At 39.3% G+C, this 19,779-nt stretch overlaps 1 protein-coding gene across 1 annotated transcript in view; it reads right to left on the minus strand.

Moving 5' to 3' along the window:
• The window catches only part of gna13b (guanine nucleotide binding protein (G protein), alpha 13b), a 41,404-nt gene that overhangs the window by 4,995 nt on the left and 16,630 nt on the right, over window positions 1–19,779 (minus strand). The window contains exons 2-3 of the mRNA XM_056240612.1: window positions 17,157–17,383; window positions 7,626–7,676 (exon numbers count right to left, since the gene is read on the minus strand). Of these exons, the coding sequence (XP_056096587.1) occupies window positions 7,626–7,676; window positions 17,157–17,383 (278 nt within the window). The remainder of the gene's footprint in view (window positions 1–7,625; window positions 7,677–17,156; window positions 17,384–19,779) is intronic.

Below are 19,779 nucleotides of genomic sequence, written 5' to 3' on the forward strand. Positions count from 1 at the left end.
TGCTGCTAGCACATAAAACCTGAGAAACATTTTTGAAATTCCAGACAGGATAACATCAAAGACAACTGCCTTGAATGGATATGGCATCCAACATGGCGGCACTCATGTCTGGATGCTGAACCCATGGAAAAGTTGCGTTATTTGTAGGGCTGCTCGATTAATCGCAATTTCCATGTAATCGCACGTAAACGAGTTGGCTTGTCGCGATTTCGAAATCGCAAAGGCTGGGATTATTTTGTATGCGCAGCTTGTCGATGTACACTTTGTGTTGACAGAAACGAACTGACAATTTCATCAGTTTATGGTTTGTTTTAACAAACTGAAGTACGAGTCAAAATTATTATCTGTAATCATCCGCATGCTGTAGATGCTGTCAACAGAGCTTAAGCAGCATCTAATAATGATTTAAGATGGGGGTGGGCGATATGACAAAAATATTAGATCACCATTTTTTTTATTTGATTGCAAGTGACTGAGCATTACAGCCAAACTAACGTCCCTGTTTTAAAAACAAAGCCTTACAAGGTAACAATAAAAAAAAAAAAAAGAATGACGTCTCTATTTTCTTTGTTATTAAAATATAAGAACAAGAAATTAAATGAACAAATATAAAAATAAAACACTACATAGACTTTACTGCATAAATTATACATTGATTCTTATTAAAGCTACTATTAAGGTTCTCAGTCAACAGGAGTAAATTGTTTTCTCTGTGTTTTGTTGTTTTATTAACATTAAAAGGATAGTTCCCCCCAAAATGAAAATTGTCATCATTTACTCTCTCAAGTTGTTTTAAACACAAAAAAGTTTATTTCTTCTGTTGAAAATAAGTCATTTTGAAGAATAAGGGTAACCAAACAGTTGTTGGTCCCCAGTGACTTCAGTAGTATATTCTTTCCTACTATGGAAGTCAATGGGGAACAGAAACTGTTTGGTTACCCTTATTCTTCAAAATATCTTCTTTTGTGTTCAGCACAAGAAAGAAATTAATACAGGTTTGGAACAACAGAGTAAATTAATTATCCCTTTAAGGACAAGTGTCAGCATGTTTACTATTAGGCTACTGTCACTTTAAGGCCCGGCACACACCTAATATACACGCATATGACACTAGGGGTGCACGATTCAGAAAATGTCACGATTCGATTCGATACCGATTTTTTGTCTCAAGATTCGATTCAAAATCGATTTTCGATTCAAAAACGATTCTCGATTCAAAAACCGATTCGCAGTATATAAATGTAGTTTACTTTTTCCTGTGATTGATTGCAGTAAACACAATTTAAAAGAAAAAAAAACACAACAAATTAAATGTAGTTTGATATTACTTTATATGACTTCATACAAAAATAAAAACTTCTGCAACTAAAAAGTGCAAAGTGCCAAGCTTTGGCCAGCTTACATTTAATTCAAGTTTAAAATAAAACTTAAATAGAAGCTTTTACATTTAGCTTTAAAGTGCTGTAGTCAGATCAAACAAACAATTATGCTAAATATGGTTTAAGGACTACTTCAGCTACCAGGTTGACTGTTGAAATGTGAACTCGACTGGGCACATTGAACTTCCTAAAAATATACTAATGTCATAGAACCCTTGCGAAATTATTTTAAATAGATTTAAAAAAGCCACCGCTACTGGTAACATCTATGGTTTAGATTGATTTGTTTAGATCCAGTGAAGTCGTTCATAGGCGTAATTTGCGGGTATCTCTACAGTTAACTAGCAGACCATTCATTTAGTTCGCTATTAAATAAGAGATCTGTTGTTTTTGAAATCAAGCTGAGCGCTCGTGTCCGCTGCTATCAGTGTCATGGATACAGTGTTCTCTGTGGCTCGCGCAGTCTTCACTCGGACGCGCGCTTCAATCTACCGCCGTTGTGGAGACTCCGGTAAAATCACAAAATAAAATGCTCACAAACGTGATGAACATATTCGGTTTTGATGAGAGAGAGAAAACACTATACGAGTGCGGTTTAGAACCCGTAACCTCTGACAAGCTTGGCAAAAGATCTACAGAACTCAAACATAAGATCTGCGGATCGATGCATTTATTCACGGGTTGAGCAGAGAGGCTGCACAGTTTGACCAGCGGGCGGCAAGAACTTGCAATGTATAACTATTTATCAGACCGGCCCTCGCAGCCCCGAAACACTACCGGACCACCGGTAAAAGTCCCGACTCACCCGATTGCCACTCCGCCCGTGCACGCCATTAAAAAAAATATATGAATCGATTTTTGGAATTCTATGAATCGATTCTGAATCGGTAAAGATTGAATCGCGATTCAAATGTGAATCGATTTTTTTGCACACCCCTATATGACACGCACCCGATTTTCTCTCAACTGTTTGCTTTCACTTCATACATACTGTGTTTATGTAAACCGTGTATTTGACAGTATTAGCGCAATTAGACACGAAAGATAACTTAAAACAGCGCCTGGTTACTGGACTAAGTGTATTCATGGGTTTCAGTCACGTGACTTTTTTGTTGTGGCCGCCATCTTTAGGACCATTGCGTTAAATCGCATAATCTCTCCCTGGTGATCGGAAAGATGTTGCACACTTAAATAGCACAGATGAAAAGCAACGGTATTTAAATAAAATAGATACTTTAGGTATAGATCCGTATTTACTGTTAAACGAACTGCTGACTCCACTAAAGTCTAGTAAAAACTTGCCAAATTTTACGTTTGCTGACATAACATCTAACGTTACCTCGTCCACAATCCCTCTCCATGTCCCCACCACTTTTGAAACATCTCGCGGCACGGATGTACCAATACACATAAATAAAAGTAAAATAAGAGGTGATCTAGCACGCTGAAATGTGTTGTTTTTTAAATCAAGTGATCAAAGTGCTTGTTGACTCTGGATCAGTGGTGCAGAAACAGTGTTCTCTCGTGACTCGCGCACACCGCACAGTCTTCACACGGACGCGCGCTTTAATGAAATCACAAAATAAAATGCACACAAAATGTGTTCCTGACTGATATACAACCACTGATAAACACAATCGATTTTAATAAGGGTTTTTTAATAAAAAAGGGTACGAGGGCGGATTAGAACCCAGAACCTCTGACACGCTTGGCAAAAGTTCCGCCACTGGACCATCGAAGTACATATGTAAAATAGTCGGATGTTGAATGTCATTAAACAACAAATTAAATTCAATGGACTATTTACATTGATTGCTTGACATCGTAATGTTATTGTACAGGTATATCTGATTTATGATTTAGTGTTGTATTAAATGCCCCCATGAACAAAATTTTCTTGATAACAGGAAGGGTAAGTGGCACTCTGTTAATCAAGCAATATTAACGTTACACCAGTAATCGCTGAACATAAAAGCATCGCTGAACTGAATTGCTAAAAATGTTGGTAAAGCACATATCTCTTGTATTATCAGTGACGTTTGGACACCTTTATTTTCAATTCTCATTTATTTGTATAGCGCTTTTCACAATCAAAGCAGCTTTTTTAGAAAATGCATGTGTCTACATTACAATTTAGAGTGTCCGAGTTATGCATTTCAGCAATGTATATAAATCATGCAATTAGCTAATAATCTATTAATTTAAACAATGCATTAAGGCAGAAACAGTGAGCTGTAGTTTAGCACACTGAAGCAGGTAACAACAACATAATTCAGCCAAACGTATAAGGTTATAATGTAAATATAGATAGCGGTCTAGAATAAGGTTGTATATAGAGAATACGTGTTCCAATTGTAAACTACATGTTTTAATTTAGCTAGCTAACCTGTAATTTGCTAATTTTACTTTTATTTAAATTTCCAGGTCAACGTTAATTTCTCAACATATCTTTGTGATTTGCTGTTATCACAGTTTACAGCACAGCAGATAGACGGCATGTTGCAATTCGGTCCTACAAATGGCGGCCGCTCCACTGTGTGACGTCACATGAAATCTATGAATAGGGTGTATATTAGAGCTGGGTTTCGATTCAAATTTCAAGAATCGATTCGATTCCGATTCTCAAGATCTTGAATTGATTATCATTATTCGATTCGATCCGATCCGATCTGATCCGATTTTCGAGATTTAGATAAGTGTTTTTGTTTTTTTCAGCTGTTACCTGAATTACAGGACTGTAGTTATGCAACATATTGATACTATTAGGCTATTATGGACATTTAACTGCTTGTTTTGAACTTCATGCATGTGTATTGAATGTTAAACAAGTTCATAATGATAACAAACAAGACTGTTTATCGTGGTGATGTGTAGCCTACAGAGGCTTCGCACAGACAGTGAATGAGAGAGATCGGCAGAGCGCGTGCGGATTACCTGCGTCTGTCTTTGAAGTCATATGTATTCGTGAAAAAGGTTGCCGTGTCAAAGGAAAGCAAAATATTTGTCGTATCATCCTTTTAACGTTCACGTCACGGGTATTTACCATAAATGCGCGTCAGGAGCAGCGCTGGTCAGCATTCCACAGCGCGAGGAAGCCGCGGGGAAATAAAATCAGCGAGTCATGCATTGAATCAATGCCATATTTGCCCCTTGGCCTCTGTCCATCATGGCCTCCTAATCATCCCCATATACTGATTGGCTTCATCACTCTGTCTCCTCTCCACCAGTAAGCTGGTGTGTGGTGGGCGTTCTGGCGCAATATGGCTGCCGTCGCATCATCCAGGTGGATACTGCACATTGGTGGTGGTTGAGGAGATTCCCCCTTCAATGTAAAGCGCTTTGAGTGTCCAGAAAAGCGCTATATAAATGTAATGAATTATTATTATTACTATTATTAATAAGTGAAGCTTCAGCTTCAGCGTTACCCATGCGACGCATTGCTGCTCAGCTGAGCCTTGAAAAGTGGAACTCAAAGTTAAAAATAATTAACACCTTGTTACATCTCTTTTAATGAATCAGCTTTTTTGAACGTGTTCGTTGAATGAACGAATGACTCACTCAAAGCCCGTTGTTGTAACAGTGTGCGCGCTGAGTGAAAGCCTTTCAATGCGCATACAGGGATCTCCCAGTCGCGGCAAGTTAAAGTTCACGGGGAAAATGTAAGCCTATTATTAAATCGATCCTCTGAGTTACGGATCGATCTTTAGAAATTAATATGAAAATCGATTCAGAATTGGTGAATCGATTTTTTCAACACAGCCCTAGTGTATATGCATATCTTAGAACAGCGCATCAGCACGCAAATTAAATGTTTAACCGGCAAGGCTTTGAAGCACATGCAAATAATGAATTTTTGTGAATGGCAGTGTCCCGTGAGTGTAACTGCGTTAATATGTAATGTGAAGGTAAGTCGCATTGTACACAGTATGTTGGGACGAAGGGGGCAGAACTGCAACTGATAGAATGCACTGTAGCACGATACTACGATATTTCTTCAAAAGCAGATCGTAGAGATTTTAATCGTCCACTATCAACAATCGTGATATCGCACACCCCTACTTTAAGATGTGAAATAAGGATTTCTAGTCATATGAAGATGGCTTTTTCCATTGAGATTCAAACTAATGTTCAACCAAACACACTTCTCCCTGACACATACTCTGCATGCCTGCATTTTGTTGCCTAAGGTAACCCTTCTTCCTCATCTCTTCGTAAATATTTATGAGCCTGGGCCGCTGAGGTCTGTCTCTCCCCAAACATTTGACTCCCACACTTCATCCACCCAAGAAGGATGAATGTAACTGAAACACACACATACTTTCCAACAGAGTCAAGCGGCCATTTCCCTCTCTGAGCACACTCGGAAGCGTGCAGTATTTCCTCTTCCTGTTTGTTGATGGTGTGATTGCAGAAGTGGGTCCACATTGCCGTGACGTGGCCGAGTGAAGAGTAGCCAGTCTGAGGCGTGCCGCCCGGACCATAGCGCATTCAACTCTGCTTCCTTATTCCCCGAACAGAAATTTAGTGTGCCAGACATGAGAAGCGAGACAGCATGACGACAAGGAGCATAATAAAGTAAGAAAGATATGTGGGAAACAAGTGAATGGTGCTTTCAGTCTCTCTTCCAAACGTGGCATTAGTGCTTTAAACAATATGAACCAGTGTGACGGTTGTCATAAGCCGTGAATTAAAAACAGGTTATCTGATCTTTCGTTCTAGAACAGAGCTGTCTGGAGTCAAAGCTGAGATACTAATCATCACATTTACTGCAGTCAGCAGCGTCTAGAAAGAGCACAAAAACCACAAACATCCGTTAAGTACTGAGAGAAAGAACACGAGCGGTAGGCGGCAAGTCACATGATGCAAAGGGAACTGCACTGGGCCCTCGTGCATCAACCAGACGCCGATGCTGTGACAGCTGCAGTCTCAAATGATCTTCAAAAAACTAATTCGGCAACACACTGAAAGTAGGATTGTGATTATTTTCTATTACTGATGGCCAGTGTTGATTGTTAAGAAAACATACAGCATATTTCATCATTCCTCATCAGTGTGATCACATGGATTATATGAGTGAGCAAGAAAACCCTCAGGTCATCCTTAATCACGCAGCCTCATGACACGCAGTGTCTTCTCCAATGATTCTTTCAAATAACTTAAAGTGAAGACTGGTGATTTGTCAGGGAAAAATGTTATGCAAAAAAGTTGCTATAGGAAGTATTATGAGAAAGGGTTGACACGTGACCTTTGATGTCAGCAGAGCTAGTTTCGCTTCTCTCTGTATGTGCTGGCTGGTGAGCAGGGAAACCCTGGCAAGGCCCACAGCATTGTGAGAAAAAACAGATGGGCATTCATCTTTCTGACATTGCCATTCACTATTATTTCCTTCATGCTCTGCCGTATAAAGTGATTCATCTAAGACTGCTTTGACTGACAATATAAAATAGCTCTTAGTCTTTAGCAATGCTAGCTGTTTCTGTACTGCACTTAATCATTCAATATGAAATGGATCAGTCTAATGAATACAAGTACAGGCTGAGATGTTTTTTTAATATGCACTGGACAAACTCCATCATAAGTACTCCATAAGACAAGGTTCCTAATTTCTATTCCGGAACTACTGTCAATATTTATCCAATAAATTTCCAGGCCCATATAGAATGTATGCCCGCACATTTCATTGCCATTTACAAACATGAATGCATCTTTAGAGCTTTTCAAACTTCAAATATTTAACCCTGGGTCATTGTACACCCCATGTAAATGAAATCCTGGGTTATCTTGCTTCAATGTTTTACATTGCATATAATTTACAAGGCGTTAATTAATCCTCTGTATTCATACGCTGCTATTTCATACTGTATACTCCTAAACCCTGGGTTAACAACCTTATTTGCATATTTGCTGCGTCAGTGTCACTGCCTGGACGAACACCGCAAAACCGGTGCTCCAGAGCAGGTTTCATAACACTAGGTAAAAAGTGGTGCTAACCCAGCTTTAGAACAAAAATAACCTGGGGTTAAGCTCAGTTTAAACCCATTCAGCAGAACTCCCTCTAAAATGAGTGCATTTGATTGTTGATTACCCCCCCCCCCCCCCCCCACCCCCCACCCCCCACCCCACCCCTAAAAATTAAAGGCACCATAAAGCACACTAAATTACTTAGAAACAATCATAAATATCAGGTCTCTAAAAAACATGTGACATCAGCACAGACAGAATGATGACATACAGCTACATGCTTACCGGTGTTCCGAGTTTGTCCAAGTTATCCAAGAAATATTTCACAGATTCACCCTGAGAACGACAAAGAGCAGAGAGAATCAGTCAGGTTATCATGAGTCATACAATCATTAGTACAGAAAGTTAATTGAGGTTCATTTCTTCATAATTAGATTGACCTAGATGAACTTATGTGCTTGTGACAAAAAGGTTATTAGAGTAAAATGTTGTCAAATAAACCTGTCAATCAGCGAAAGTGTAAAATGTGCAGAGATATGCACTTCAAGAAATGAGGGCCTCATTCAACATCAGAACAGACGGATGTGACTCATGAAAACCCTCTGACAGGATGTCAGTAATCACAGACATTGTTTTTGGAAAGAAAATGTTACTGTAATCTTTTATTGACTCTTCTGTATAGGCTTGCTGAGGTAGTCAGTGTTACACAGTGTTCGGACCATAGACTGTAAAAAAAGATGGACGACGCCCCTTCGCTCTCTTCCATTGGTCAGAACTGAAGCCGCCAGTGTCCCGATATGGCGCTGACATCTTGGAACTTGAGTCTGTGCAGTAGCGATCTCGGGACCAGACCTGCGCAGTAGTGAGCAGGAAGTAAAGCCGCGAAATCAAGGCCCCGCCCTCACTCTCGCAGAATCAATCGCAAGCACACGCTCCTGCACTTTTTTAAAATTCATTATAGAAATTTAGATGTTAAATTTAAAGCTCCAATCTCCTCAGTCCTCCGAAAATCCCGAAAAAAAGTCTGTTGGTGCTTCAGTGACTACTTCGCTCAGAGAACCTGTCAATCACAGCTGTCAATCATGACGTCACACCACCGCATCAAATAACTAACTAAAAACAAACTTATTTTAAAAAGAAACACTTGAAATTACATCAGCGTGATAAAAACTACAGTAAATGACAGAAACCATCTTTGGAAAAACGATATTTGAAGTGTAATTTAATTGTTTAGTTGGTCTCACGTGCCGCTGAATAACATGGGGAGGCGGGGTTTATGACCTATACTAGGACCGGCCACCGGGGGGGCGATCGAGACGTTTTGGCTTCACTTTTCAGGGCTTGTGCGGCACGCTTGGTTGATTACATTACTTTGCTATGGTGGCACAGCCCCAATGTCATTTTATAGAAATAAAAACCATTTAGTTCAGTTGGACAACGGACACTACAATTATTAATAAAAAGCATCTGCTCCGTACAGCATGAGATGCAGAGTCGCAGCACAGTGAAGCAGGAGTCAGATTTCACTTATTGCATGTCGAGAGTAAGGAGAGATGACGAACAAGTCGATGGCGGAGGATTTGGTGTGCGACAGATCTTAAGCGTCATTGACAAATATCTTGTAAAAATGTGCGTTCAGTACCACCGCTCCCTAAACAGACAGTAAGCGTGAGGGCAGCACAATATTGGAAAAAACTGATATTGCGATATTTTGTAAGGGTGCTCCGATCGATCGGTCGCCGATCATAATCGGCCGATAATTGCTTTGGGATGTGTGATCGGCGGTCTCTCTAAAGGCCGATCCAGAAAAGCCGATCAGATGACGCAAAACTCGCGAGACAATTTTTTTACGCCCTGGTAAAAATGGCTTCACCGGTCTGGCAATTCTACAACAGGGCTCTCAAGTGTCAAGCATTGAGCGTGACAGTCACTCATTTCGGTCTTTTGTCACGCTCTCCCGCCACACATTGTATTTCTCACGCTGAAAAACTATTTGTAATATATTTAATATTCCGCAGCGGCCGCGCCGCTCTCACTGTGGAACCGGCAAGAATCAAGCGCGTTTCCTCTGGTGTTGTTCGTCGAGCTACACAATAGCCAATCAGAAAATAACACTTTTGTATCTGGGTAAGATTTAACGCAACAACCAATGACAAAAATGTAATCCAACCCCCCCCTCTCATCAAAACTGAATATGTTCATCAGCGGTTAGTTATATCAAGCAAGGATAGGTTTGTGTTTTATTTTGTGATGGGCTCTATGCACGGCGGTATTTCCGGTGAAGGTCTAAGGATGCTGGATTACTTCCGCCGATCGTAGAGTCCAATGCTATTCCGAGAATTTATATTGGTTTTTATACTCTATTGCTATACTAAAGAAACGTTAGTCACAAAACCAGACAAAACAGACACTCCTCATTTTGTTTATGCTTCTTTGTTTATTATTTTAAATAAACATAACTATATATAAAATTACATCTAAACGTATTTAAGTTTCGTTTCAAAGACGAGAGGACAGTACATTTTGTTTCCTCCGCTTTAAATCTCCCCAACCGGAAACGCAAGAGCATCCTTGCATCAAACGCGGAAGTTATGCGTGCATATAGCCCATTACACCGGAATGAATAGAGTCCGCAACGGCGATAGATTGAAGCGCGCGTCCGAGTGAAGACTGCGCGAGGCACAGAGCACTGTATCCATGCAACTGATCGCCGCGGCAACGAGCGCACAGCTTGAGTTCAAAAACACATTTTAGCGCTAGATTTCTTATTTAATAGCGAACTAAATGAATGACCTGCTAGTTAACTAAAGATGTTTTATTTATTTATATTAGGTACATGGTGGGACAGACTTCACTGGATCTAAAAAAAAATCAATCTAACCATAGATGTGACCAGTAGTGGTGGCTTTCTTAGTCTGTTTAAAATAATTTTGTAAGGGTTCTTCACACACACACACACACACACACAAAGGTTTCTCTACCTCTCTCTTCCTCTCTAAATGCCCACAAAATCTGACTAAGCATCCCAGAAAAAAGCAAAGTTATAGATACAGATATTTGTATCTAGTTATCATAAGTTGTTAGTTTTTGTTTTGTTTTTTGTTGCTGTGCACTTTACTACCTGTGGTCCTTTAAGTGTATTAGAAAAACTGATGGCTGACTGACTCAAAACATTATTTTGGCTATAGCTTTTTTTGTTGCTGTTTTTAGTTTAAAGTAGTCTAAAGCTAAATTTAAAGACTCAGATGTTCTGTCTTTTATTAATTTTATTTTATATTCTACAGGAAAGTTGTATGTCAAGCCCTAAGCTGCTCCCAATAACCAAGCTGCTATGTTAATACATGTTCCTTGCAAAAAAATACACAGGTGTCAATTCATTATGCACCGTCTTCTCTTAAATGTAATACTTAATGTACATTGTTGTTAAATATAGTTTAATAAGTAATACTACATGATAAAAAGAAGTCTTCAAATAGACCCTGTAATCGGTGATCGGTATCGGGTGATACAGCTTCCAGTAATCGGCGATCGGCCCCAAAAATCCTGATCGGAGCACCCCTAATATTTTGTTTTTCTGCTATATAGCTATATATATATATATATATTGCGATATGAAACCATTTCACCAGATGATTGATTAGCTTTATTTGGAAAGAATTAATCATTCATAATATTGATGTTGTCGCAAGTTTATTTAGCAGTGTGAAAATTTCAACATTTTTAAGAGTTCATAATGGTGACTCAGGGCTGTACCAGAACCACCTACTGCTTTAGTCATCAATTTGTGACAGCTGGTCTCAGTATGGTACACCAACTCCAGAAATGAACTCGTTTTGCTTTGATTTTGTTTGAAATTATGTCACACCAGTTTGTTCTCTCATTTTGCTTGAAGTATATCTGGGGCTTAAAGGGATAGTTCACCCAAAAATGAAAATTAGCCCATGATTTACCCTGAAGCCATCCTAGGTGTATATGACATTCTTCCTTCAGACGAATACAATCGGAGTTACATTAAAAAATGTCCTGGCTCTTCCAAGCTTGATGGTGGGAGTGAATGGGTATATTTTTTTTTGGAAACCCATCAAAGCGCATCCATCCATCCATGATAAAAGTGCTCCACGCAGCTCTGGCGGGTTAATAAAGGCCCTCTGAAGGCAAGCGAAACTTTATCGACTAAAATAACTAACTTCCGGCAGACGGCCGTACACAAGTCGACTTGCGCCAAAAGAGTAACACTTGACGATGTATGTATGAATGAATGACTTTATTTCGAACATGTAAAAGAAACAATAATAATAATAATAATGCAATAAAAGTTGGCTGATCATCTTAATCTGTTTATCTCCACACACCAAAACAAATAAAAAAATAACATACATATTTACCTATGTTTATATCCACCATAAATAATAAATTTATGACGTATGATGTAGGAGTAGCGTAAGCTTTGACGCCTCTCATGGTTCAAACAAACAGGGCTGTGCAACCGCGTACGTCATTACGTTGTGAGTCAAGTTCAAGGCTTCAAGGGTTAGTCTTTCGCCGTAAATCGATGCGTACGGCTGTCTGCCGGAAGCTAGTTATTTGTCGATAAAGTTTTAAATGAGGAAGAGCTAGGAAATGTTTTTAATATAACTCCGATTGTATTCATCTGAAAGAAGAATTTCACATACACCTAGGATGGCCTCAGGGTGCCTAAATGATGGGCTAATTTTCATTTTGGGGTGAATATCCCTTTAAGGAAGAACACACCAAGGCGCACAAAAACACTTTTGGTGTTTTTCTGGTTTGGAAAATGAAAATTGTGAGTAACAGGAACAAGCTGCCTAGGAAACAGTAACAGGGCTTGAGTTAATGTTCCGTGACGCTCAGATGTAGGCTATAATGGATCAATTAGCCGCTTGCAATTTCAAGTTTGCCATGCTGACAGGACAGCAGGAAGGAGTTCTGCTTCCTTCTTAACATCATCCTCATCTTTCTCAGCCTATGATGGAGCTGTAGAGCAAAGCTCAGTGGGAGCAGTCGAAAAAAAAAAAAGTCTTCCTCATTTCCTACATGAAATACCATTTCAAAATATGCCAGCATCTATTTGCATCTTGGGGTTAGCTAAGGTCTACAAGAGGTACACGCAGGTCTTTTGAGGTGGCTTTCAGTAGAGAGGGGTTATGTTTGTCATAAGAAAACCCCTAGTAATCCTCCCCCAGCCGGGCATGCAGCCACAGCCACACTGTGCCGATCATCTTCAAAGAAGGGTGTGGGCACACAGGAACAACACGGTTAGAGCAGGCCAGGATATCAGTTTCTGAGCAATGCTAAAAAGGAAGTCCTGTTAACCTGAAGCAAAGCCCACTGAGCACTATTGGTTAACTGCAATCGGTTTATATGAACATATACAGTATATATATATACACACACACACACACACACATTTAAAATGTTTTTGAACGCAAAGTCACTTGATAATGTATATAACATATTACATAAAATGTATATGCAAACTGAAATATTCATAGAAAATAGGGATGCATCGATTTAGAAAATTTGGGCTGATACCGATGACCAATAATTATTTATATTTGAAAGCCGATAACCGATATATTGGCCAATAAATCTGAATCCAAGTTTTCATATAATTGTTGAGAGCCTGATTACAAAAACAAGTCTCACCATTAAAATCCATGTCCAAAGCACATTATTATAATGTTCTTACTATAATTGTACATAGCCTATATGACAGACTTGTATTGGACTTAAACTGTATTTTCCTTTTTTTTTTTTTTAAGTGATTCCAATAATTTTAAGCAATTCAAAACCATCATGGCGAACAGTGCACATCTAATGCGTCTCAGCTGAAGGAAATAATGCATTATTTATTAGTTTTAAGATAGTCCAAATTTTTTTATTGGGCCGATAAAGATATAAAAAACTAACATCTGAAACGTGCTATGATTAACATTTCCAAGGTGACTTAAATTATTATAATACAATATATTACGATTAATGTCAAGCACGCAAAACATGCACAAAACATAAACATTGGGATGTGTGCTGAATCATGAGAGAGCTATACAAGTCCAAGTTTATTTGTATAATGCATTTCCCAGTTTCAGTTTGTTAAGCCATATGGCATTTATAATAAATGTTTATGATGAATGCCACTATAATTTTCATTTTTCATTCCTGTTCTGAATAGTTAAATTTAAATGATTTATTGTGGAGTAAGGTGAATTAAAATACGTTTATAGTGCTTCTAACTTTTGTAAACATTGTTTTATTTATCTTATATTTATCATTGCACATTATTTCTTAATGTAATAAAATGCCACTTATACACAAATGCCACAAGCAAAAAAAGAGCTGAGCTGATACTGTCGTTTTCAAAATATACACAATATTCCCTAATTATAAAATCGCTAATATTCGATGTATCGCCCAGCTCATATATATATATATATATATATATATATATAAATAGACTTTAATAATATAAATTATGTTTATTTGTAATAATGCATAACAGTAAATGTATTTCTCTTGTATGTTTTTAATTTTATTTTATTATGTTTTTCCACACTTGATCCACAAATGTTGGGGAGTATGTATGGAATGTATGGAAGACCACATTTAATATATATTATAAGAAATAAGTAGCTTAAAGGAATAGTGTACAAATTAACAGCATTATGTGAAAGTCCCACATATTGGACAACCTAATTGTCAAGATAATTGCCAGACAAGATAATTAATAAAATAGCCTAATTGTTATCTGTATTAAATAAATAGAAATGAGCAACAGTGAGGGTCAGCAAAATATCTCCTTCCCTAGGCCTCAGATTTGCAGGCATGCACAAGGGTCTTCATTTTAAATCACAGCTCAACATTCCTTCACGGATCATGCAATCCTTCTTATTGATCCTGGTAATCTTAGGCTGGGACGAAGGGAAAGATAGGCAAGCCTGAGACCGGTCTCAGGCCGGTCAGCCTCCACAGAGCACTCTTCATTCAACAAATCACACTTACACCAGTCCAGAGTACTACAGAAATGGACAAAACTCTTTCACCCTCTTTCCAACTTTCCAGCTGTCCCTATATGGGGTGGACAGAGCACAGGAAGCACTATTTGGGAAACCGGGAGAGAGCACACTTGGGTGGATGTCTCCTATCAAAACATCTCTTCTGGTGCCTTCAATCTGCAGACATCATGGATTCCGCGGTAACTGGAGCTGAGATGAGCAGTGCTGAAGACGGTTTCATTTTAAATTGCAGCATGATTATCTAAATTGACCAGGCAGTGAGTGTTTTGAAAATGCCTTGCAAGTATTACCTAAATCAGATTAAGCCTTCAGTGAGTGGGGTTTGAATGAACCTCACCGACTCGCATAGATGCTCAAAGACTATAAGTAAACCTTGTAATGATTCACCGAACTGAATTCGACAGTTATAAACTATGTGCTGGCTTTTAGCTCGAAGCAGACGTTAAAAAGACTACCAAAAGAAGACGGATCAGAGTGCCATGTACAGGGGTAGTGAGAGCAGAACAGCGAGGACTAAAGCAGTGGATTAGGATTATGCAATGCCTAGAAAAAAGAGGAGGGGGTGGAGCGAGGAGGAGCCAGAGGCGAAGGGATCTTGGCTGCAGGAATCTAGAACAAGTTTTGTTTTGTTGCATGTTGGGTGCATACCATAACCCCCAGAGGCTGGAGGGGCAGAGTTGTGAAAGCAGGAAGCCTGATAATGTTTTGCACTCGACACACGTGGTTTGTGGATTACAGGGCACAAAAGTGTTTTGTTTTGTTGCCTTCACTCACACAGGCTGAATGCAAATCACCAGAGCCTGTGGCAGAGGCTGCCTACTTAACAGGCGAGCTGTTTGGAAACCTCAGCGGTAATAAGGATTTGCATTCGACCAGCTCAATGAAAACGGAGATTCCTGAGCTTGATCAACAGCAGATCTACCCTGTTATCAGTTCCACAGATCTGGGCCGCAGTACACAGAGTCAGAGTTGTGTTTCTTGTCCTAACCAGCATGCATCCGCTGCTCTGCTAATGTCCCAACATGCCCATGCTGAGAGGATCACTAGAAATGGACAAAGACCACCTTTATCCTCCAGCAAAAAAGCAAACTCTGTGCATGACACCAGTGATTTCTAAACTACATCATAACTTATGCAAAAAAAAAAAAAAAAAAAAAAAAAAAAATCACGTTTCAAGTTTAAATCACAATAATACAGCCGCCTTGGGCTATCATAGTCATGCCAGTTTGGCTAACAATTAATTGCCATAAAAAAAGAATTAACTAGCAGCAATTAAAATGTCAGTTTTACAGGTCACTTACACAGAATGCTTGACATAAATACAACTTAAAGAGACATTCATGAACTTGGAATCATACAATTTGCACTTTCAATGCATGTTAAACTGTTTAGCATTAGGGCAGCACAAAGTACTACAGCACTAGAAGAGAGACAAAAAAACATGACGTTCATGTTGCATGGATGATCGCAATCATATGATGTACAAGTGCAATCTCTCGTGCTTTGTAACCTCTACAAATCATATTAATAGGAGTTGGTTACAGGGTGTGAAGTCCTTTGGTGAAATCAACATTTAAAATGGGGAAGCAACGCACTAGGAACTGAGAGCATTTAGAGAAGTCTGAAGTTGTGTGCTAAGATGGCACTTGCTTATGTCAGGGCCTAATGAGAAATAGTTTGAGATTTATAGTGGAAAATCAAAAATTAATCAAATTAAACTGATATGCTACTCCAAGTAAAAAAAACAAACAACAAAAGCAGGAATAGCAATATTTAATCTAGGTTAGATAAACAAACCCTAGGGCAGAAAGTCTGATGATTATGTCAGAAGCAGACTGATGAAAAACGGTTCACAGCAGCCAGGCCTGAGCACAGCAGTGATGTGGTTTGCACATCCTCCTAGATGTACGCACACACCATCTTGGCAAGGCAAGCTGCAAAACTTTTAGATGGGGTCTAAAGTCTCAAAGTATTTTAGTTAGGTGGCTATGACCTAAAAGTAACATCTGAAGAAGAAGAAGAAAAAAAAAGCATAACTAGCATGATGTTAGTTTAAAGGTGGGGAAAGTGATATTTGAAAAACGCTGTTTGGAAGTTAGTCAGACCGACACACGAACAAACAACAACAACAACAACAACAAACCTGTGTAGCCAATCTTCAGGATTAGGGCACATATGACGGTGGAGGAGAGAGAACAAGCAAGAGGGAGATTTGAAGAAAGACTGCAGAAATAGAGATGAGAAAAAAAATACAAAGAGAAAAGCTCAGAAGAAATCACTGGAAAACAAAGGGTTATGACTGGGCAAGAGCTTTAGGACCCGCATTAATATTAGAAAAGCTTTCCAGCACTGGACAGAGAGAAACGGGAAGGCCTGAAAATAGACACAGAGGTTGCTTTGATTCGGGTCCACACGTGAGTAACACTGGGTTTGAGTGTCATTGTTTGTCTGGAGGTGCTGTGCTGTTGGCAACTGACAACAAACTCGTTCGTTCATCACTGCGCTTTATTTTTCGTGAAGCATTATTTTGTTGTGCTTCTGCTATGATGAACAGAAATCTACTCTTGGATTGCGTGCGTAACGGAGGCCAGCTAGTGAGAGTCGTGCTGACGACTGCTAGAGAATGCGGTGTTCAGCGTCATTGTTAGTGCACTCGACTCGCATGCCGACAACAATTGTCCCGAACAGAACCCATTCCCTGCTAAATATACAGCTTCACTCAATCACACATTACAGAAGTTAAATGCTTTATGATTTCACATTGAGATCACGAAAAGCTCACCAGCTGAAATTCCCTGCGCCGGTCATATGCGTTCTGTATGCCGCTGTCAGCCCAGAGGGCACGGATCGATGGCAGGTACTGCAGGAACACATTGGTCTCCACCATCCCCTGTGAGCCCATGGCTGACCGTGTGTCAAAAGCCATCATGGTGTCTCCATGTGCCTGGTTTGAAGGGTCTCCCCATGAGATATGCAGCTTTTCTCTGGCATCCACAAGCACTCGAACACCTGTGATGACAGCAATAGGAGGAACAATGTAAAAAAGGGGAATATTATGAGTGGCTCTCCATTGTATGATGCCGTGTACTGACAAAGTTCAATATGATGCCGTTTTCAAGTTTAATGAAGCAAACAACATTAGACCCCAAACACTTGGAAAATTATCATCATTTTTTCCATTTTCATCAAAAGTTTATCATTTATCACAATACAAGGAAATGGGTCTGTATGAAAGTAAGCATTATAACTGCAGTAGCCCATTAGGGTAATTATTAGTGGGGGGTGCGCATGAATGCGCGCTCATTTTTCACTGTCGCTTTTGAATTTGCAATCATGTGTACTCGGTCTATAGGCCTATAACTTGCAGACATCAGGGAGCTGCGAATGTGAGCTCACTTTCAAATTACCAATGAGTACTTTGTATATAGGGTCCAGTGGAACTGACCACACATTTTGCAAGATGAGATTTTTTTGTAATAACACTCAGGATCTGTTGCACACCAAATCCTCCACAATCATCCTGTCAGTCATCTCATCTCTCCTTACTTTGGTCACATAATAATTGAAATATGACTCCTGCTTCACTATGATGCGACGCTGCAGCTCGTGATGTAGACCCTTTCAGTTTATAGTTGTAGCATCTGTTGTCCAACTGAAAGAAGCAAAACAACAGTGCCCGTGGTGGGTAAGCAATGTGTATGGCCGAACACAACGTAACAAAGACTAACGCAGCAAGCCTAATACATGCATGCATGCATACATCTCAGGATAAAAATGAAATGCAGAGCCTTTGAGAAACTTCACACAACTACAAGGAAATTCATAACTTCACACTGACTGCACGATTTTAATAGAGCTGCACGATTAGTTGTCAATAATTTAATCGCTAAAACTTATCAATGGTAGATTAAGCAATGACATCATTAGAGCGCATATGGCTTTAGCAAGGTGTGTATGGCCCATGTGCAAAACAATAGGCTTTATGCACAGCTTCACTACTTCCTGAACTTCAGCCAGCCCTTTGTTTCCTGTCTGTCATTAATGGACAAACTGATTAATCCAGGTCTGCCTGGCCTCAGTAACAATAATCAGGCACACCTGGACTAATCAGTTTGTCCAAAAATGACAGACAGGAAACAAAGGGCTGGCTGAAGTTCAGGAAGTAGTGAAGCTGTGCATAAAGCCTATTGCAGCGACACACAAGGAAACATCGCGAGCGTGCGTAGTTTCGCATTGTAAATGTATTAATGCCTTCAAGCTAGAGGTTTATAATTATATTTAGCATTTTTTAAATATCCGCAGATAAGTTTTTCTGATTGGCCGATGTGTTGGAAGCAGGACTTTAATTTTGACGGACAGCGCATGAGAAGAGAACGGCAGCACCTGATCACACAGCAACCACTCACATTCTCCGCCTTTATTAGTTTACGATCTCTGTCAGTCATATCTAATACTTTGTTAGACAGAACTGGTAAATAAAGAAAGTAAATGGTATGCGAAAAAGTAGAGAGTTTGCTTTTATATTATTTGTAAAAGAAAAGGCAAATAATCAGGCTAAAATACTTTCTCATTTACCGTCAACATTCAACAAATGCGCATCTACATCATTTAAACAAATCTCTGAATATCTAATTTCACAAACCTTGCAGATTTAATCGAATCCAGCTGTGATATCTTGTGAAGTGTGCATTTGTAGGCTGCATAAACGTGTTCCTGCGAGTGACAGTGGGTCCGTGTGAAGTGAGTGAATGCGAGCAGAAGATCAGCTTCACAGACGCGATCGAAAAACTTGAAAGCCTTCATTTTAAATTATGCTGTGCTATATCCAGTTGCCCACTGTCATATTCATATAGTTTTCACTGTGTCCTGTATGTAAAATTAGCGTTACCTTGTCTTGTCTTTTTTTTCCCACGAAATTACCAGATTAAGTTTCCATCTAAAGTAGAAGCATGTTTTTTTTTAAAGATTTGTTTTCTAAATTTATTTATAATTTATTAAATATTGATTAAAATAAATATAAAGTATATATTCGTCTTTATATCGGCCACCCTGCTCTCTAAGATATCGGCATCGGCCATCAAAAAACACATGTGGCAGAAAAGAATCATGTGTATACTGTTTACACGTGTTGGCTATGTTTATTGTATTCTGCTATTGAGACCTTTTCAACAATATATAGCCCCTTTCACACAGCGCTTTGAACCTGGCAAATTGCCAGAGTGCCTTCTGTGTGAACGCAAACACGAGCCGGGATCGATGCCGGGTTGGGGACCTAGTAACATTGCCGTGTTCAGACCCGGAACGCGCGCTGTGTGAACAAAAGCCAGAACCAATGCCGTATAAGGGGTGTGTCGTAGTGATGATTCACGAGCCTTTGCAATAGCGTAGTTATCTTGCGACTCAGT

Source organism: Rhinichthys klamathensis, unplaced genomic scaffold (genome assembly GCF_029890125.1).
Source record: "Rhinichthys klamathensis goyatoka isolate OS25496 unplaced genomic scaffold, OSU_Roscu_1.1 h1tg000605l_1, whole genome shotgun sequence".
In the NCBI taxonomy this organism is placed as follows: domain Eukaryota; kingdom Metazoa; phylum Chordata; class Actinopteri; order Cypriniformes; family Leuciscidae; genus Rhinichthys; species Rhinichthys klamathensis.